The sequence below is a fragment of the Drosophila virilis genome, chromosome 5 (assembly GCF_030788295.1).
Source record: "Drosophila virilis strain 15010-1051.87 chromosome 5, Dvir_AGI_RSII-ME, whole genome shotgun sequence".
Lineage (NCBI taxonomy): Eukaryota > Metazoa > Arthropoda > Insecta > Diptera > Drosophilidae > Drosophila > Drosophila virilis.
In genome coordinates this window covers 24,701,013-24,723,681 of record NC_091547.1, presented here as the reverse complement: position 1 = coordinate 24,723,681, position 22,669 = coordinate 24,701,013, and the positions used below count along the sequence as shown (strand labels likewise).

At 45.7% G+C, this 22,669-nt stretch overlaps 1 protein-coding gene across 6 annotated transcripts in view; it reads left to right on the top strand.

The window, feature by feature from the left end:
- Positions 1-22,669, top strand: part of sns (sticks and stones) — a 63,379-nt gene that overhangs the window by 8,637 nt on the left and 32,073 nt on the right. For all 6 annotated transcript variants that reach the window (XR_011416837.1, XM_070209635.1, XM_070209634.1 and 3 more), the window contains exons 2-8: positions 7,720-8,064; positions 14,437-14,589; positions 17,445-17,618; positions 19,965-20,118; positions 20,190-20,326; positions 22,097-22,264; positions 22,351-22,482. Coding sequence is in view for 5 of the 6 variants with exons in the window: in XM_070209635.1 (XP_070065736.1) it covers positions 7,720-8,064; positions 14,437-14,589; positions 17,445-17,618; positions 19,965-20,118; positions 20,190-20,326; positions 22,097-22,264; positions 22,351-22,482 (1,263 nt within the window). In the remaining variant the exon portion in view is untranslated. The remainder of the gene's footprint in view (positions 1-7,719; positions 8,065-14,436; positions 14,590-17,444; positions 17,619-19,964; positions 20,119-20,189; positions 20,327-22,096; positions 22,265-22,350; positions 22,483-22,669) is intronic.

Genomic DNA, 22,669 nt, shown 5'->3' with positions numbered 1-22,669 from the left:
TTATTAATTACTTAAAATTAATATTAATTTCATTTATTTGTATTTGGGTTTGTGGAGCTTTACCTCGATTTCTTTATGATATTCAATTAATTTTTGAAAATGTATTTTATGTTTTTCCTTAATATATCAAGCTTTTTAACTAATTTAATAAATTACCTCATCATTTATTTACTATATATGTATAGAATAACTGTAATGATTTGAGGCTCCTTTAGAAATTATTTCTCACAAATGGAGTACATGAAATAAACATAGATAATCTGTCTAAGTAGGGAAGTGCGGGTCCGATTCGCAGGCTTAATGAATGTCTTAATAAAGGGTATATTAGTCAGTGCCATTTTAACAAGGTGGAGTATAAAGTTCATAAGTATATCATCTTCCCATCATTTGTGCCACTCCAGAGTTAACCTCGCTCTTGTGTGCTTCATAACACATTGGTCAGAGCAATGCTTCTTTCTCTTAGTTTCCCACTTTCTCCCACTCTCTCTCTCTCTCTCGCTGCCTAACACGCCCTCTTTCTTTCCCATTGAACCACAAATATATCTTCATTTGGCTTATCCATTCTGAATTTCGCATGCCTCAATTTTGGCAACATTTGCTGACACGCCCGATAACTGCTTCCATAATTTTGAAATTTCTTTGCGGTTGCAACTAGATGTTGCCTCGATATAGTCGAGTTGTTCTCTCGCTCTCGCTCTCCCTTACTCTATCTCTTTGGCAAACAAAAAAATAGCAACCAGTCGAGGCAAAAACTGAATGCCTAAACCCGAAACCACTGACAAGTGTATGAATATGAATGAAATTTGCGTCTGTTAATGGCATCAGTTTCGCAGTAGCCAGCCATATCAGCATTTCGACCGACCCGTCGACTCACCGACCGACCGGCTAGCAGTAGCAGCAAAAATTCTTGAGTGCCTGCCTGCCTGGCACATGGGCCAAAGGACTAGCTGGTGGCACGCCCATGCCCATGCCTACGCCTACGCCCACTGGCCAGCCACTGTTGTCGCACGCACCACTTTCACTCCTGCCGGAAATTGCTGCATCAGCGTATAGGAATTTTTGGTTTATGCCCCAACACACACACACACACACGCGCGCAGGCAGTGGCTTCTGCCTACCTCAGGCTCTGGATAGCAGAGGCTGCCCCTTTTCACAGCTGACCCCGCCAAAGTGGCTGCCGCCGTCGGCTCCGCACATATTAGCCATGTTGGTTTACTTTGGTTTCGATATTTCCGCCTTCCCCATTTACCGTGTGTGAGTGTGTATATTCGTGTGTGTGTGTGTGTGAGGCTTTCAAATATGAAATTTATTCAAGTCACTCTGGTTTAATGTTTGGAAATGGACAGCAAATAACTTTGAAAGCGTTACAATAACAACAACAATGGCCAAAAATATCAAGCAATGCATTCGCCCGAATGGAGAATTAAAGTTGAAATCGAGCAGGAGTTGGGATTGGGATTGGAGTTGTCCTTTTACTAGGATGGGAATACCAATGATGACAGGTTCTTGGCCAAATCGGAACCATTCTCAATTGATGGGTTTATTGCGCAAAGATTGGAGTCTGTTGTAGTTATTGGAGCTGTCAGTCCGTCAGAATGGAAAGTCTACTGTGTTTCTACCTCCACACACAGGATATATAAGGGAACTGCTTGCTATATAGGTTTGCCCTAAGAATTCGATTTAACTGAAATGATTTTTTAAAGATAATATTACGCACGCTCCCCCAACTTGCGCCCCATCAAAGAGAGAGCCCCAAATCGAACTCGAACCCACTTCCAATTATCCATTTTCCAATCTGTGAGCCTGCTTATGTGCTGCCCACGCCACCCACTGGAGACATTGGCGCATAAATTGATTGGATGATGTCGCTTTTTATGTCGTTTGTCCCGTTGTATCCTGTCGACGACTTGTTCTTGTTGTTGTTGTTGTTGTCGATTGGTATACTTTTCCTTTATTCTGTGAATTTCATAAGTACATATATGAGATGCGTCGCATGTGTTATAAATAAATCAAGCATGCTGGGCGCAATCTTTTAGATGCTTGTCGTTCGAATCAGCTTTGGATTTCTATAGAGATTGGCATTTAATTTAAATGCCCCACAGAGGGTAGAGCTGCTTCCCCTGGCAACAAAGCCCACCGCTCTTTTTAGTGGTCAACACTTGTAATTGTCTGCGCTTGTAGCGTGTACTTACCAAATTATTTTCCTGTCGGAACGCATGTTCAACACAATGGACTGTCGGTTCCCACAATTGTCCAGAAGTCAGCAAAAAAAAAAAAAAATCATGATAAAAATTATACTTTTTAGATTTTATAAGTGAGTTTTGCCCTCCCCCCTTATGGCAATGCGACTAGCTAATTGAGGCGCAACTACGCATAAATGTGTATCTGTGTGGTTGCACGAGTTGTGGCAAAAACTATGCGCCGCTGAGAACCCTTCAAGTGGGTGCAGGCAGCCACATGCAGAATGCGGCATTCACCTTGCCGCCTGCAACAGGTATGCACCACGATGACCACTTTAATCAAACGCAACACTCACAGAATATACCCTAAAGCCACTTCAGCCTCCAACTCCTACGCGCCCTACGTAGCACTCAAATCGCATTCGCCAGCATTTCGACGGTTGCCTCAACAAGTTTTCTAGTTTTGGAGCACTTCAAGTGCAGCAACAGAATTCGCAAATATCATTTTTAAGGGATGCCAACAACAACTAATATTTATTTAAATATTTATTTGAATTATTTAGTTGAAACTTTAAGCAGCTAGCAAGGGTATTCGATGAAGGTAGGTCATTTATCACTAGGCAGTCTGTGGATAACTCGGTTCATTCGTGCTCCCATTTTTATATTTATTAGATAGTTCATGGTCTCTTAATTTAGCCCTGCGAAAAATTGGCAAAGGCTCGCGACTCGCTGCGGTCGCTTGGCGCCGCAAATATTCATAGTTAATGCATAAATAAAATTAGTTGTTGCAGCATTTTAAGCGTGAGTTACCTAGTTGCCGGTTGCAGGTTGCAGGTTGCAAGTTGTCTGCCGCATTTTCGCAATTTTTTCTATGTTGGCACGGAAAAAGTCTCAAGACTGTGGATAACCGAGCAGGAGGGTTTGGCAAGCTGTGCTGCACTATGGCCTCATCCCGGCGCCATAATGGCAATGTTGATGCTAATAATGTTGTTGGTGATTATGTGGCCCTTCCCTTTGCCGCAGGTGAGGCAAAATGCTTGCCTGATGCTGCTTAGGTGGAATATGAGAATCCTTGAAACGACCCCTCCAGGAATCCGGTTGTAAGCTTTAGCATGACCTAGGAATACAAAGCGATTGTTTCTTTCGTCCTTCAATATTCCTTATTTCCTTTAAGGCTAATTGATGCTATTCTTGAGTTTAAAACTGATTGCAAAATAAAGCCAATAAATTAAGTAAAAAATACTCTTATTCAAAGACATTTTTCCTGATATAACAAAATGAAATGAATTAAGTAAAAAATACTTATTGAAAGAATTTGCATTCTTGAGATCAACATAAAACGAAGAAAGATTTTCTTTTCGAGTAAAAACAACTCGATTTTTTCTCTAAGTGCATTCAGCATGTGTTTAGCCAATAAAGTGAAGACAGTGACAGCTGCAGTCAGCCAAAATGGACAATAATGATGCCAACTTCAGCAAATGCATGCGATTAATTGGCCCATACTCCCCGACCATGCCCCTTGCGTTCAACATATTTTTTGGGCCAGCTGCCATCACACGAAAAGGCTGGAACTGACAGGAGATGCTTTGCCAGGCTCCGTTTAGTCAGCAGCCGCAATGTTTATACATAAGTTCTGGCCGTTGCCAGAGGCTAGGAGCCAAAAAGGATTCAAGCTCGAGGCCATGTGTCCAATCGAGTGGAGCATATGCTGCAGTTGCACGTACGCGCGCGCTAAGGTAGAGGGGCAACTGGGATAGAGCTATGCACCGTTAGACGGAAAGGTCCCGCAGCTATTGTTATATTGCATTTGCAGCAGCGGTAGCAGTAGGCGACGCTGAATTGGACTAACAATATTTTATAACGAATTCGTTGAGTTAGGCATGCAAAGCACGTTGTTGACAGCGTGGCATGGCCAAGGCATGCCGCAAGGTGGCACAATTGACATGCCTCATGCCGCATGCCGCATGCCACATGCCAAACTGCGACAGTTAGCTGCTGCAGAGCCTACTTTGGCTATAGCAAAGGCAAACCCGTTAAAGATGTTCACGATTCGCCAGTGTGAAAATCATAATCATCAAATTAACGCGCGCCGCGCACGAAACACCAAATTCGCCAGGCTCAAATTGGTGCTTGGGAGAACGATGCGGGCCACAAATACTACGTGAGCATTTAAAGCAATGCGAATAAAACTTAAGTGCCGCCATGTGTAGAAAGAGGTATATGTATATACATTTATATATATATCGTGTCAGAGATTGGCAGGGATCGTATGGCTACGCTAAGGCCACTCAGGTGTCAACTGATGCGAGCGGGCGGTCGGGCGTTGGGCGGGTAGGGTAGCCTTTATGCGCTCCCGACCCTCGTTAAGGCAATCTGCGCCAAATGAAAGGGCTGCTTAATCAGCGGCCAGGCCGTGACAGATAACTAACTGGGGCTGGGCGGGAGCAGGAGTCATCATCGTTTGACTGCGTCAGCGCCATAAAGGACCAACGCAAGGAACGAGCCATGGGCACGCCATCACTTCACACATTCGTCACTTGGCTAGTTCTCCAGCACGCACTCCTGCTCCCTCTCCCTCTCCCTCTCCCGTTCCACTTTTAGCTTCAGTTTCAGTTTCAGCCAGAAGCGTTTGAGGCCATCAAATTTCAGTCATAACAATAACACTGATAGTCCCGCTCGTAAAATAAAACCCTTTTTGCCCACTGCCGCAATGTCGGGGCACTGCGGCCGGGATTTGTGTGCGAATGTCCTCATGTCTCTGCGTGCTTGTATGTCTGTGTATGTGTGTGTGTCTCTGCCGTTCCATTTCCAGCTTCAAAAACAATCAAGAAAGCACGCGCGACAGGAAAAGCATCACACTCTGAGCACACAGCACAGACACACACACACACACACACACACACACACTCAAAGAAAGAATCATGAACTTTGTAACAAAAATCCAGTTAATGTCAATATTTCTTAAGCTGAGCACAAGAATTTGTTTCTCTATTCTGAAATCCCTTAAAATAACACTCAACTCTTGTATTCAATCTTAGTTGCAATTTACTTATTTCAAGTTCACATCACAATTGAATTTTTAGTTTTAGTCTCTAGTTGAATGCGAGAATACCATTTTTCTCCAAGTGCACAAATTTGACAATGGCCCTTGGGGTTGAGGGGGGCGCCCTGCTCCGCTCTCAATCTTAGCCATCCAATGGCTGGAGCTCGGGCGCGGTCAAAAGGCGACACCAGAAGCATTTAAATCCTTTTCGCACTTTGCTTGTCGCTGTCTCCGCTTGTTGCGTGTTTTTCCATCGACTATTTCCGGCCGCAATACGTGTGACACGTATGACATATGAAGTGTCTATGTGTGCGAGCGAGTCGCGTCTGCGTATGTGGGTGTGGATGGGTGAACTGCTTGTCATGCTTCAATTTCAGTTTGATGACGCTTTCGCAATACAATGTGCGCCCAAGGATGAGCCGTGCCTAATACACCCATCGGCCAAAATGGAAGCCCATTTCCTCTCGGGCCGTAAAATAGGAATTTACTTTATTAAAATTTTTCGCTTCAAAAATATGGGACAACAACAATGGCAATGAGCACAAAACAACAAGCTAGGCAAATTTGTTGAAAATCCACGCACACACACCCGCCAGCCCACACACACACACACGCACACACCCACACCCTCACGCACACACATGTCGCTCAATGATGCGCCCCATCATGAACGAGGTAAAAATTTACTCAACTATGAACTCTCGCCAAAGCCCAACCAATGCGAGTGTGTGTGATGTCTGTGAAATAGGCTCGAATTTGCGTAGACCGTGCCCCTCGAGGGGCAAAGGTTATAGCCGCGCCTGCTGCTGCTGCTGCTGGCAAGGGTTCCCAACGCAGGCTCGGGTTCGGGTTCGGGCTAGGGCCATGACTCGCCTGCGCTTGACAGTTTCATTCAGATAAAGCGAGGTTGGGGGCAAGGCATCTGAAAATTTATATAAATTGACAGTAATGCTGGCTGCTGCCGCTCTGCCCAGAACAAAGACAACAACAACAGCAACAACAACAAGTTCTATGCTAAATTGCGCGACAACATTGACAAGAACAACAACATGGAGCGGAGCCGGAGCAACTTTTCGTATCGCATTCTTCGGCTCGAAAACGCAAATTATGTACGAAAGAGCAAAATAATGAAATCGTAAAGAGTTGGCAGGCACAACCGATCCAAGGCACAACCCCTGACAAGACCCCTGACAAGAACCCCGACAAGTCCCGCATGGCAGGGATTGTATTTAAAATTCATTTCAGTTTCGCTCAGACATCGTGTGTATGCAAATAGTGGCCATATTAATCATGGCCTCGGCATTTTTGGGCAAGTTTTAGCGTTTTTTTTTTTTTTATATTCTGCTTACAAAGTGAAAGCGAGTATATTGGCTAGGAAGTTCCCGTCTGCTGCCCGCTCGCATTTAAGCGTCGAGCCTCATGTTTATCCGCATTACGACAGCATTACGCTGGTCTAAGGGTATCTGCAAGTCGAGCACTTCCGACTAGCACACTCTTTATAGTTTTTTTTTTTTTTTTTGGTTTCAAGTTTGGAATTTCATCTGCCATTCGCGACTAGCTCGTTCGTTGTGGTATTTAAAACTGCATTTCGGCGCTAATAAATAAACAGCTCCTCCGCTTTTTGGCCATATGCTCCGCATATTCCGCATACCATGAACCGTGGACCGACCCACCTTCAGATCCGTTTGGAATTTATGAAAGCCTCGTTCCACGGATAAAGTGCACTGAGCACGGACACGGACACGGACACGGATACGGACATGGGCACTGGCACTAAAACAACTGTAGCTGCCTGATGGCCGCGTTAAATGCTTTTGTTGATTCTGGCCTCGGCTCTGGTCGCGCCTCTTCCATCTTTTTCATTTTTTTTTTTTACACAATTTAATAGTTTTGGCGGCGGTGGCACGGACAAGAAATAAACTGCTGGCGACTGCGACTGCGAATGCAGTCCGCAATAAGTCTTGGCAAACAGTCGCCGTGCCGGATGCCGGACACGCCCACAATTGGCTTTTGTAAGCTGGATTGCGGGCAGCAAGGGGAAATGTGTTTGTTTTTCATTAAAAAACTTTTCATTTTGAGCGGTCAAAGTTCGGCTCCGACTCCAGCCCCCTCCCCTAGACACACTCCCAAATGCAGCTCTGCGGCAGCTTAGCGGCGGGTAAAGGCTGCGGCTTCGGCTGCGGCTGCTGCTGCGGCGACTCCTGCTCTGACAGCGGCATGTCCTGTTTTATTGCGGGCAGGATTTGCTATTTAGAGAAGTCTCTGTGCGCGGCTCCATTGTCTCTTTGTGACTCCGGGCGGTGCTCATTGTTTTTTGCCGGCTGGCTAAATACACATTTCATAATTCAGCCGTAATGGAAAGTCACGTATCCAATGGAAATGAAATCCCATGAGACGCGAGAGCCTGGCCAAGGATAACAAACGGCCTGACAATTAATCTTGCATTTTGCCAAAGATCTTTTTCCAATTTTCTTTTTGCCTATTCTTTTTTTGCAGTTCTATGGGCGCTACTCTTGCCCCTACCTGGCCACGCCCAGCAGCAAAAGTTTCGCACAACGCCGCACGATCTGCAGGTGCTGGAGGGCGCCGAGGCGATGATGCGCTGCGAGGTGGCCAACGTAGCCGGCGCCGTGCAGTGGACCAAAGATGGCTTCGCCCTGGGCTTCTCAGCTGTGATACCCGGCTTTCCGCGGTACTCCGTGCTGGGTGATCGCAAACAGGGTGTCTACAATCTGCGCATATCCAATGCGTCCATCAATGATGATGCCGAGTATCAGTGCCAGGTGGGGCCAGCGCGCCTCAACTCGGCCATACGGGCGAATGCCAAGCTGACCGTCATATGTAAGTAAACCCAAGACTTGCATGCATATTTTATTTTTATATACCTTAAATGTCTTAGAAACTAAAAGAAGTTGTCAGTAGTTCGGTTTACGGCTACCAAAATGGCTTCAATCGAATCAGCTAAAATTATTTCAGCTCAAGGCAGTTCCTGTGATACCCTATGTTCCGTTTGTAGTTTAAATTAGTTTCATTTTTGAGCAAAGACTTCAATTCATAGGAAAAGATAATTAATATTAGAGTTTAAGGTTCAGTTCAAGCTGCTTGGCGTGCACGACATTCATTTGTGGTCGATTCCTAACTAGAGTTATCAGTCCAGGCTCTGGTTGAAGGCAGCATCAATTAATCCCAGTAATAAATACAATTCGTAAAGCCCCCCCACATTCCCTTAGTTTCTTGCTCATTGCACCTATAGCATTTGCACTTGCATATTTAAATGCTGGAGACTCCGCATGCGGGTGCCCAAATTGGGCGGCATGGCATGGCATGGCGGGGCGGGGCGGGGCGGCTGTTGGTTGTCGCTGCCAACATTTATTGTCAGCAATTTGCAAAGCAACAGCAACTGGAACAACAACAACAACAACAACAACATTGTGCGAGCTGAGCTGAATTTAGCGCAGTTTATTGCTCCAAGGAGTCACAGTCTGAGCTGACACTGTCAGGACCAAGTTAGGGCAGCAGGAGTGCTAGACGGGATAGGGGAAGAGGGATGTGAAAGGAAAGCAAGCATTTTCAAATTGAAGCGAAATGAATTTATTTTTGTTTTTAGTGTTGGGTGTGTGTGGGCGAGTAAGAGTGTATTTGAGTGTGTGTGTGTGTGTGTGTGTGTGTGTGATGGTGTCGTTGCATTGTTATTCCTGCTGTCGTGTAATCACTTTGAATGTGTGTGTACTCCTGTTGCTGCTGTTCCCGCTGCTGTTGTTGTAATCACTCAAGAAATTGCGCTACATTTGATGACAGCGATTTTCATTTCCTTTGCTTCGTTTGGCTGCCTTCTATTCTTGTAGAGATTCCGCAACGAGTATCCCACTCCAGCCCACTTCTATGATGGTCCATGGCAACAACAACGACAACGACAACGACAACGACTGCGATGCTGCCGTCTTGCCCAAGGCTCACACATGCACACAAGCACACACCAATATACACACCCCCGCACACCATCTCGCACACACATATATGCGCATGCCTAATGACGTTTGTTTAGTTAATTACGCGCCATGAGCTGTGACAATGATGATGTGTGCCGAGGAGCCTTGAAAAAACTCAAAGAAGAAAAAAATCTCTCGCCAGTTCCTTTGTACACTCAGAGAAATCTATGATGTTCTAAATTGCAGGCACGGCCTAAATATTTCTGTTGCATTTATTAGAATTATGTTTTTTAATTGGCGATTAAATATTCGCGATTTAAAAGTTTAATTGGATTAGCCAGAAAATATAAGTTGATAAGTCCAAAACTTTCTCAAAAGGAGAACATCATTTATCAGTCAGGAATAAGTGCATTCAAAAAGTTTATAAATTAATTTAATTTTCAACAAAAGATTAATTATGGTTTTTTTTTCTCTCAGTGTATATGTATGAGCTTGCGTGTGTATGGGTTGGATTCGTATAAGCTCGTTAGTTATTGCTGTTGTTGTTTTCATTGTTGTTGCTGCGGCAAAAGGTCGTCCGGCGGCGCCATTGCCTTCGTCTTGTTCTTCTTCTTGTTGTGTCCCAACACAGAAGCCCATGAAGAAATGTTTGTCATAATTGTCGGTACTTGTGCCTTGTCCCTCTCGCTTACGCCCACTAGGTGCCATTCTCTCTTTTGTTCTCTAATGGCATCTACTACGTTTCACTGACGGACTAAAATATGTGGCTATGAGTGTGTGTGTGTGTGCGTGTGTAAATGTGTGTGTGTGTGTTCACATACATAGGTATGTCCCTTAGGCATCCATGAAAACACGTGCGACATTATTGCAGCAATTAGCCCGGCAAAATGTAGACAAATGTGTAATAATTCAATTAAGTTCAAGTAACATTTATTTGATTTATTTATTAAGCTAATTTACCCCCCCCCCCCCTCCCCACCCCTTACCTGATATTGATGGATGCCTGCTTTTGCATTGTTTGCCAGCCAAGTTTCGCTTGGCAGAGGATACTGTAATTTCTCTATTGATCTCATATTACATTAAGCACACCAAGCGGGGTATATTGGCTCATTTTTGAAGTTAGACCATTCCAGCTAGAAAAAGGGGAAAACATATTGATTATAGATGCCAAAAATGTATATTTCATTCATTCCCAGTTGCCAGAATTAGACCGAAGGCAATTCGCGACCTGTTGTCAAACTGAACCGAACATTGCGGAATCGATTGTAGCCCTCTTAAATGCTTTTTTGTGTTCGTCTGTGTGTGCGTCTCATTGTGTTTCTCTAATAAAATAGCATATGCAACGCAGAAACCTAATGAACGAACCTTTGTCATTCGCAAATTAAATTTGAAACACTCCAATGAGCGAGATGCAAAGTTCCTTTTGAACTAATTTCAACGTACGCTGGCCGCTTAGCTAAAAGTTTCATGGACCCAACTGCACGCACACACGCACACACGCACACACACATCTACATACATACTCATACACACGTGAGGGCGCAATTAGATTATAAGTTGGCATAGTAAAGAACTTTTGCACACAAAAGTCCACGTGCAAATTTATGGAAATTTAGAAAATGTTCGCATGCCATTAATTTTTAAAAACGCAGCCAAAAAACACATATGCCGCAAGGCGACCGACCGACCGACCGACCGACCGACCAACCGGGTCCAAAAGTTTTTGCTGCCAACGCATAGGGACCCACGACCAGAGTCAGAACCTCAACCTGAGCCTGTGCCTGTGCCTGTGCCTGGGCCTGGGCCTGGGCAATGGCGATTCAGCTGCTTCGGGGCAGGCACAATGGAATTCCAGGCATGCACGGCCAAAAAGCAGAGCTGCCTTTATAAATTTTGAATACAAAGCAGCATTGCAAAAATTGAAAGAAAAAAAAAGAAGGAAGCATTTTTTTCCGTTATGCAATGCAGTCCAGATGGGAAAATGCGAATGGCAGTAGTAGGGTGTATGGATGGAAGTTTGGCGAACGGTTGGAGCAACAACCCCCAAGCCGCAGACTCAGCCTCAGACTCCGACTCAGTCTCGGCTCGACTGAGGCTGGCAGCCAATAAATGTGCTTTAATGATTTTTAAATGGTCAAGAATTTTTCCAATTTCCGCTCATTTGATTCGAGTAATCGCATCGTAATTGTAGTGCAAATGATCAAAGTTCGAATCCCCAGCTAAGACCACCCAGTGAGAGGCTCTGAAATATGGCCAAACATTTGTTTTGCGACCTTAAAGTCACCATTCCAGCCCAGTCCCTCAGGGAGCGCATGTCAGAGATGTGAGCAATTTGGAGTGTGCCTGGGACGACAGCGACTCGGACGCGGTCTCGAACCCAAGGCTCGGCACTCACTCACCCAGAGGCTGTCTCCAGAACCCAGCAAAACAGTTGACGTCAAATGGAAAAATTGCCAATTCTTGCTTTTCTTACACAGCAAAAAAAAAAATAAGAACGAGCGAAAAGAGTCGAGAAATATTTCAGCGCATAAAACTTTTATGAGGCGTACTATTAGTGGGTTAGCAGCGGGCTGAGCTCCAGCCTGAATTCATGGCAAATTGCACATTGTACACCCTTCTGACCAGGCAGCTGCTGCTGCTGCTGCAGCCCAACAATGGCTGCATAAATTATTTGCAACCACCGCCTCGCCCCCTAGCAGCATCCCCTACCCCTGCTGGGCTAGTGCATAAAATTTAATCAACGAATCGCTGCAACTCTCGTATGTTTAGGGTTCAATGGAGTAGGGTCGAGCGCACAATGGAGCTGCTGGTGCTTCGGCTCCTGCTCCTGCACCTGCAGCATGGCACCTTCTAAGCTCGTTCATAATCGCATGTAACGCCAATTGTGACGACAACAACTGAGCACAAAACGACAACCCATTCCCATTCTTCTGCCAATCTGGGCCCGTCGGCTACACTGATCGATTGTCGTGAATGCGCCTCGCACATGTCAATAATCAAATACAATTTGCATACCAATCAACAATGCACACATCCTACTCAACCCCCTCGAATGTGTGTGCTTGCAGCTTCGCCTCAATCCCCTCATATGTAGGTGCTTGCAGGTCGAAGTCGCCCCAGGATTTACTTGTTACAAATCGAACTGCATTTGCCACGACTTTGTGCAAAACTGAACAGAATCATAAAATGTAGGGTAGGGTATTATTATTATTACCCCAACTTTTGACTTTGCGAAATTTCAGAAAATAAAACGGGTACATTCGAACACCTTTAGAAAATCTAATTCTTTTCCCACTTTTCTAACCACTTTTGCAATACTTCTGGTATATTTTTCAAATTTCTACCTAATCTTCATTTATATGGCGTATTCATTGTAAACGTTTAGAATTAAAATGGGGTTCGGCTCCAAATTACATTTTCCATCCATGTGTTGTAAAGGTACTTAATTCGTATTTTTGTTTCCTTGAGTTTGGGTTAAGGTTAAATAATTGTATATTTAGAAGAGTATTTAAACTTCTATATGTCCCAGTTTCTCTTTCCTGTTAAATATGCAACACGCGCTGCATCGTGACGCTGCGTTGCTGCTGCTGCAATATGCCGAATATTATGAATTTCCAATGCAAAGCGCCGCCCTTGCCGCGGATATGCCGCACAGCCGTAATGCTCCTTGGGGCGTCCTTGCGACACCAATTTGCACACAAACGCCTTCACTTAAGGCTGACGCTGCCACGTAGATAGGTTTAGGAATATCTCTTTTGGAAGACCAAATCGAAAATACCGTTTAACAGATGAGAGAGAAGCGAGTTGAATAAGAAGTTAGCTGCAGTAAAATAATTTGAATGTAAAGTTAACTATGGGAAATATTTGTTATTATTTCTATAAAATCGGAGACAACTTTTGTATGGAGGCGTTTAACATATGAGCGAGAAGCGAGTTGAATAAGAAGTTAAATGCAGTAAATCCAAAGGCTGTTCTGAATATTTTTGAATGTAAAGGTAACATGGGATATTTTATATTATTTCTGTATTATAGAAGGTAACTTTTGTGTGGAAGCGTTGCCTGCTTTCAGGAGTAAGCGCCGAAATTATGTATATTCAATGTGCAGCCAAATTAGAGGCTGGAGAAGCGGGAATATTTAATGCTGCAGGCACACACACACACACACACACACACACACATGTCAGGGTCGCACCTTTTGTGTAATGCTGTGTTTCTGTTGTGTGTCGCGGGATTTTGTGTTTTGTATATTTGATTTGTGCATAATAATGTAATGCGCCTCGAGCCAGGCAAATAAAATTCACAAACAACACGCCAGCCTCGAGGCATCAGTGCTTTGCCGAGGCTATCAATGGGGCGCTCGGACGGTGTTGATTTCATTTGGAGCAGCAGCAAAAGCAATTACCTCAACGGAACGGCTTAGGCGGTGGCAGCGTCTGCCAGCGTTCCCCTGGCAATATGCTTGGGCAGCCTTGCCACGGCTTTGAGCATTCATTTTGCATGCAACAACTTCTACAGCAGGCAACATATGTTGCATGTCAAATACACACACCCTATGCCCCAGCTGCCATCCGCATTTCACTTTAACTTCTCTACATGTGTTGCAGCTTCGAGCGCATTTTCCTCAGACCGACCGTCTGCGGCTGCCACACAAGACGCAATGGCTATGGCTGCCTACTCCTTCAGGTGGCATTAAAATAATGCACACGTGCACTTAACTTTATCCACGACTGTTTGTTTGCTTGTGTGTGAGTGTGTGTGTGAGTGTATGTGTTTGCAACTCTGCTGCAATGCTCCCATTGTTAGGCTACCGCCCATCTCCCGCTCCTTTGGCCGTGTGCTGCACAAATATTGAGACTCATACTTGAGCACATTAACGGGAGCTGGTGGCAGACGTCAGCCTGCAGGCCATCCACTACTTTGGCGGCCATTCAACCTGCGAATGCAACCGCCGCACACACCCATACACACACACACACACACACACACAACAGCACAACAATGTCGTCTACAATGGCTGCCACGCCTACGTCCTAACCCACACAGCCAAGCAGCTGGCCAACGTGCTGCATTGTCGCATAATGAGCGAGCGTTGTTTTGCTCTGCCATTGTTTTATTCCGCCTTCAGGCACGCCCACTTCCATGACGGTTGCATTATTTGCTACAGTTGTTGAATTCGAGCATTTGAAGTAACATTCGTCTAATCACTTATTCTCGCTCTCACTCACTCACACACTCTCTCTCTCTCTCTCTCTCTCTCTCACTCTCTGTCTTTCTCTTTCTATAGCGCCACCCTCATCGATCGAGATCAAAGGCTACAGCCACAACTCCAAAGTGGAAGTGCGCGAGAACCAGGACCTTACGCTCAAATGCATCGTGGCCAACGCGAAGCCGGAAGCACAAATCGTTTGGTATCGTGGAAACGTCGAATATAAGCCAGGTTGGTAAACAGAAATATGTATTATAACAACTAGCAAGGATTACTCGGCGTTGCCCGACTGAATATTCACTTACATCAGATCAGCCGATCCATCAGTCGGCTAAAAGATTCAATAGTATATATGTATATAGATACTTCTATGTATTCGTACATAAGGCACTAATGTAATAGAAGGCAAGCGCAACATCAACATCAACATCAAGCCCACACACACACACGCACACACAGACGCAGCTCGTGACAAGTGTCACAACACTAAGCCATCAAATTTAATGTCCACTTACACAGCAACATCCAGCCTCCAACGCATGTGTCTTCTAATGGCATACCCCCCCTTTTGCAGCCCCTTTCCCACTTCCCGTTCCTGCATCGACACGATGAGCGCTTTTAGGCAGCCCCCGCTTGGGCTACCGCGACGGGCTGATCCACTCTGGCCAAAAAAAAAAAAACAAAGAGAGAAAAGTGTAAATGGGTTTTGGCGCGGGAGATGGGGTACAAGGTAGCAGGGCAAGGGGGCAGGGGTAGCCCTTTGGCTGTCAACCAGTTTGCCGGGGCACATATGAGGCCCGCCCGTTGACTTTCTGCTTGATGACGGTGCTTAAATAATAATTTTATACCCTAACAAAACGGTCTCTTTTAGCTGCCGATGCTGACGTTTTCCTTATCTGTTGGCCTCTGTTTGTGCCTTGTCATTGTGGCCCGCTGCCCGGCAGTCAGCCAAATTGGAAAACCGGAGCGTGGACGTTGCGGAAAATATGGAAAAATGCAAATGTATAAAGGCATCGGCAAAGGATGGCCAGGCTAACCAGGACATGGGCATGGGCATGGGCATCATACGGCGCTTAGTCGCTTAGTCGCCTTCACGACATTTAATTTTCATAATGATTATGATATGCGGCATACATATAGGTGTTGTCGAGCAGTGGGTGTGTGCATGGGTGTGTGTGTGTGGGTGGGTGGGTGTCGTCTCCGGCTGTCATTTGGCGGCTAACGAAATCATTTTAACACAACTGGCGCGTTAAAAATGCTTAAAATGTGAAACGCACAGCGACGATGATGATGGAAATTTTTGGGCAAACATAAAAAAAACAACACACACACACACAAAAAGAAAAGCGAGGAAAAACAAAATAAGAAAATTTCGCAAAACGGCGTAAAATGTAGGAAAATCCGCAAGGAAATGCGGGCAGCACAGGGGCCAGGAAGTGCTGGACGTAGCTGCATGATGAATTATGTTTACGACACAATATGTTGCGGCCGGACTGGCTGGTGGGCATGTTGCCGCCCCCCTCCCACCGCCTCTCCCAAAAAACAAGACTTTACGACAATGGGCAGCAGCAGCGGGTCTGCAGCCTGTAGCATCATTTGCAAGCTGTCAGTGAAGCTGACTCGACTCTGACTCTGACTCTGGCCCAGTGGCTCAGGGTCGTCCCAATATGTGTGTGGCGGTCGCGTAAATGACGGTTAATGCCAGTTCAAGGCACAGGCCGAGCAGCCTGCTCATTATCCTGCTGCCATGTTAAATACGGTTCAAGAGGGCAGCCTGAAAAGTATTCGATCTGGAAGGGAAAAGTTACAATTTGTTTTTGGAAATATATTATTTCTCAACATAATCTCCTGCCATCTATCCAAAAGATAAAGATATTCTGTATCTAAATAAAGCCCATTACCAATTGATCATTGTGAACAATGCCTTTTTGGCCGATTACTTTTCAGCCCACCCTCGTGTACATGCTCAACTCGTGGATAGTTGAGGCAGCTTCATTTAAAGCCAAATCGTATGCTACAACCAGCCTACAGAAAGACAGAAAAAAAGCGAGATGGAGAGAGAGAGAGAGAGAGAGAGAGAGAGAGCCAGAGACTCACTGCAGATACTTCAGATACAACGAGCCATTGACAATTTATGACCAAAAATTATGTCACAAAATGTGCGCGTAGCAAATATTACACAAAATATGCGCCTACAAATGAATTCCATGGGTCGTGGGTCAGGGCAAGAGGGGCAACAGAATCACGGGCGGGGTGCGAGAAAACTTCATAAAATATGCGTTAAACTTTATGACAACGACTTAGACGCGGTGCGGGTGGGGTAGCGGGGCAGAGGGGCTGCACGTACGCGAAAATGGCGTGCAAATTTTGCAATACCCAGTCAGAGGGGAAACGCCCTTCACACCATCACACACTCACACTCACACGCACACATACACACGCACACATACACCCGCCATTTTAATTTTCTTTGTGTAGAGCTCCACCGAGTGCTGCTGTTGATGTTTTGTTGTTGTTATTATGATAAATCGCAGACATTTAACGCAGCGCACAAGAATTTATAACACACGCACACACACAACACACACCCACACACACACACACACTCACACACACAAGCTCAGCTGCATTTTTGGAAGTTCGCTTGTTGCGTCATTATTTATGGCAATGCAAGTCCTAACCCGACCCCCCTATCCACACATTAGCAGCAACTGCAGACGACAGGCAAATAAACTATAGAATTCATGTATCTATTCATGCAAAACTGTTTTTGTGCTCTGACTGACTAACTGTCTGATTGACTGACTGACTGACTGACTGACTGACTGACAGACTATCAGCATGCAAAGCGTTAAGAAGAAGCTTAGCTTTGATGTGTAATTAAAGACCACGGCGCGTCTTTGATGTAAGCGTGTAAAATTTGTAAATGTTCGTAACCTCTATCGGAGTCAAGCTTAAAATAAAATGCATTAAAAAAGTAGATTGGCCGCGCAATGCCTGGCAATACCTTTTATAGAATATAATTACATTGAGCTATGGTCTGAATAAATTATAATTTCTGTCGATTGTTTCTTTCAACTCCACAGATAAACGCGACGATAAGGTGGAGGAATCGACACCGAAACGCTATACAACAACGTCCAGCCTGAAGCTGAAGCCCGGCGCGAACGATGACTATACGGAATACACCTGCCAAGCGAAGCACAAGGCTCTATCGCCGGATATGCCCATGCGTGCCACCGTGCAACTGTCCGTGTTGTGTGAGTAGAGTTATAGATTCTGCCGCCCATTCCAATTGCAATTGCAATTGCGAGGCCTGGGATGCCGACTGGGATGCCTTTTGTACGGCATGTCAAATATATGCGAACTGCGAAATGCCAAATGCCGACCTCATTAGCCAGCTCAAATGGCCAAGTTTGCAATACAATTGAAATGCTAGCCGCGCGCGTTTATGCCAAGTGCCAAGTGCCCAGCTCACCCAAGCCCCGGCTCGGGCCGCAACGAGGTGCCAGCCAATGCTGACCCGCAAAACACGGCCAGCCGCCTGCCGGCCGATAGATGGCTACCGATGGCCACAGCCGGTCGCTCTGATGGCCTCCGCGGCCGCTAATTGCGCAATTGGCGCGCGTATTAATTAGTTTTTAAATTCTAATGCGATGCCCAGCTGCTGCATGCTTCATGCGCCAAGGGGCACGGGGCACTGGGCACGGGTCAGGGGGCATTGTGTGATGTGTGTTTGGCAATGTGAAGCGGCACGGCGGGTCACAACAATTCTGTGCCCGGTGCGTCGCATTTGCGTATTTCCGTTATTGATTACCGGCACTGGCTCTTCAGGTAGCCAACACACCTGGCCATGCAGCCCAGCTCTGCAGCTGCCCCCAGCACACATTACGTGCGCCATATTCAAATTAATTATGTTTGTTATTTATGCATAGGCTGCTGCCTATGACCGCCAGGCTGAAGCTGGCCACGAGGCTATTATTGACGGCGCCATTCATTCAGCCATTTCGTGCTATTTGGCCAAAAGCCTGCCCGTTGACCTAATAGATTTCAATTGTCAAAGCAGCCAAGCAACCGAACACACTCTTTGTATACTTAGTAGCAGACATTAACGTCTTCAATGAAGTCAATGTACTCCTCATCTATATATCAACAGCCAAGATGACTTAGTCAAGTCTGTATGCCTGTCATCTGTTGCTACGCAAACCATCTCGCTTACAAATATCTCGGCTAGTTATTTTGTTGAATTCAGTTCCTGGAAAAATCAATCGAGCGTTGAGTACAGGTATAAGGACCTCTTTAAGATAGCGGAAAGTTTGATTCTTACTATGCTCCCCAGCTATGGCCAAAATCTTATCAATATCGGACTACTATTCATTTAGTTTTGGAGCAAACAGTCGACATGGGTCTTCGCATGCTCTTTCTTTTCAATTGGCCCAATTTGATGCATGGCAGCTGATATATGAAATACGGACATGTGATGGATGTGTTTTTATCGATAACAGGCACACACACACACACACACACATATGTATATCCGACGTGCGTGTCTGAGTGTGTGCTAGTTATAAATATTTATATATCTTAATTGCGGCTACACTTACGCGTATCTCTGGGACATGCACATTGCCGTGCAGTTGGGCCATACTCATATACACCCGTGCTCAATTATGCGCTATTATTGCACCCGTGGCCCGTTACCCGTAGCCCACACCCTTCGTCCTGTCATTTGCAAGAACTGGCCATGGTGTAATCGGATTCAGTTGGCCACATGCTGGGCTCTATATGTATGTATATTCATGGGCAAGCGCCGAGGCAACCGATACTCGCACAATATTTTAAGTGATATTAATTTAATTTTGTGCCGGTTCTGCGTATGTGTGCGTATGTGTGTGCGGCATACATTACAGCACACCTCGTTCCTCTTTTAAGTGCACACACACATTACGTATACGCACCTTTAGCAGCTAGACAAGGGGAAACAATCTAAATTTTATTTAATTTTTTTAAATTTGACCTGCACATCAATTGGGAAGCGTTTAAAGGCCGCTTTTAACAAGTCGCATTGTTTATTGTCTGTGGCATTTAAAATGTTATTAAACCGCCCACAAACATGGAAAATTACAGACAACATTTCGTTGCGTTTTAAACAAATGCAATGCAGTTGCACACACATTTTAACAGGGCCCCGCCCTAAGTGCAAATTGCAAAAAAATAATAATAATAATAAATAAACAATATAAAGAGGAAAAGGGAAATCGGAAAATAATGCGTTTGACCACATAAACGATTTGCATGCAAACACTTCAATTAAAAATCGCGCACAAATTCTGCCTCATATGCCCGCCAGTCCATGTCTGCCCGGCCTGGTGGCATGCCGCATGGCCAACTGTTCGACTGTCCAACTGGCCACATTTGTTTTAGTGTAAATTGAATTTATTTGTGGCAGCCACTACAATTAAATATGCACGCAAAAAACACAGACACACACGGGTTTTTGCTACTGCTATTTCCATTATCCATTATCCAACTTTATATAGAGGGGCTTATAAACACGTCGCACTGTTTTACTATTGTGTTTGCTCTCTTTTCTATGCCAACCACAGATCCACCCGGACCACCCTATATCGAGGGCTATTCGCCCAGCGAGACACTGCGACGCGGCCAGACGGTGGAGCTGATTTGTCGCAGTCGCGGCGGCAATCCGCCCGCGCAGCTCATTTGGTATAAAAACAACTCGCAGATACGTATGGCCTACAGGTAAGTGGCTACTAAGTGGGCAGCTGGTTGCAGCTCACCATCATGCCCTTAATCCATCTAACTACTTGCAGAACCTCGGGCCGGCTGTCGGAAAACATTTACACATTTACCGCCGAGGCGGGCGACAACAAGGCGCGCTTCCGATGTGAGGCGAGCAATGTGATGTCCCAGACACCGCTCAAGGCGGAAGTGGATTTGACTGTTCTGTGTAAGTGCAACCACCCAACCAACCAACCAACCAGCCAGCCACCCGACCACTCTAGAGCTGCAGCCTCATCGTCATCAAAGTGAGCCTTTGGTGGCACTTGAATCTCTTGCCTACCGATTCTCGCCTGTCCAGAGCCAGACCCTGGTGCTCGTTATGCAGACGCTGACAATTGCCTACTACTGCAACGCCTGTGACTTCTTTGCTTGTTTGCCTAATTGTATTTCGTTAATTTTCATATTTACACACACTCGCACGCACACACACACACACACACACTTATGCCAACACTCAGATTCCGTTGCTGGTTTGTGTCAACAGTCGTCCTTTGCATATTCGCTGCATTCCACAGAGCCTGCCACTTGGCACGCGACACAAAGCGAAAATAAGCCTGACAACATTCTCTTTCTCTCTCTCCCTCTCCCTCTCTATCTCGCTCTCTGGCTGTTGCTTTCTTTTGCAATTAAGCTTAAGCTTGCACTTTGCACCCGCACCCCACTTAGCTTTGTCAAATCAAGCAATGCAAATTCTTTTCAAGTGCCAAATAGCACCATTGCCCCCCGCTCACTTCTTCCCTCTTCCCTTAGCATCCTTTCAGCCACGCCTCTTTACAACAATTGCAATCAGGCCGAGGCGCAGCAACCTAAAAAGTATGCGACGTCTGTCCAAAACGTCGTTAGTCTTCGGCATTTGCATGCAGTCTTCCCCACCCCACACTCTTGTGTCTAACATGCAAATGGGCTTTGACTTGAGGGCGTACGTCGCGTATGCGTGATATTTAAATTTGAAGCGGCGAGCCACTCGCCCAGCTGAATTGTCGCTGTTTAGCGCTTGCTTTACCTGGCAGCATGTTTGCATAGTATGAAAGGCTTTAGGCGAACCTGTTGGCACGTGGCCCAGCCAATCCCGCAACTACTCGGACGTGGCCAGGGCTTGTCCAGTTGCTGGCGATTTCCAATCAAATTGGCTCTTGTTTAGCCCCAAAAAGCTTTCCTTGTTTACCTTGTTTAGCCCCCAAAATATGCCATAGTGAGTGGCCACTCGCACACACAAACACACAAACACACACACGCCCGCACACACGTACACACGCATCTACATTGACTTCAGCTGCGCTCGCTCTTGGCAAGCAGCACGCATTATTTATGTATAAAGAAATGTGGCACAAAAATGAAGACGTAGCAGGAATACACATTGAGCCCTGCCCCACCCTCAGACGATGTGCGTGTGTGTGTGTGCGGAATGAAGATGTATGGCGAAATATGCGAGAAGTTAAGAATTCATAATGTTTATTTATATGCGAAACATATCGAGACGAAGTTTTGTATTCCCCGGTTGCAGACCCAATCGGTCCACTATAGCGTATGCGTAATATATGCACAGCTGCTGCTGCTGCTACGGCTACTGCTACTGCTACTGCTGGCTGGCTGACTGGCTGCCTGCACTTATCCATCAAGGCAAATAGCTGACAGAAGCCAGCTGCAGCTTCTGCTCGTTCCTGGAATTAGGTAATAGCTCGGCACAGCACAGTCGCCTGTCAGTCAGTCACTCAGTCATCATTTGCATGCAGTGAGCCAGTCTCTAGCCAGGCTCTGCCCCACACGCGGCAAAGAGCGTGCGATACGCAGTATGTGAAGCCGTGCGGCATGCCACAAGCAAGACAGCGTCTCACATTGACGCGGGCTTATTAAATATTAATGCTTCTACTCTGACTCCGGCTCGTTTTAACTAAAATTCTCCTTCTACTTCCATCTGCTCCAATACAACCGACAGTCGCACCTTCGCAAGTGACGGTGACGGGTCCGACAGAAGCACGCGTCGGCGACGTTGTGCCCTTGACGTGCGCTACAGCGCCATCGAATCCGCCCGCCGAGATCAAGTGGATGGTTGGTGGCCGCCAGATACGCAATGCCACATCGAAGACTGCCGTCAGTGCCGAGGGTGAGTGCAAACTAGATGTACAGCAATATGTTAGCCTGAGCACACTTTATTAATTCACTAATCATCTTGAAATCTATCCATTTCAGGCGGCTGGACAACCAGCTCGAACATCACGACCATCGTGGAGCCCAATAAGCGTTCCCTGGTGGTCATCTGTCATGGCCTCAACATGCAGCTCACCGAGAATGTTGTCTCCACGCACACGATTAACGTTCTATGTAAGTACTAAGCAGCATTCTAATATGATTTGTTTTTCGATATGCTCCCCAAAATTCAACTGCTGCGAATAGTCCAATTCAATCACTCAGTCAAATAATCTGTAATACAGTTTTATTTAGATTGCAAAGACAGATTTTCATCCTATTTAATTGCTCACAAATTGCCGCATCGTGCAGTCTGTCGCCT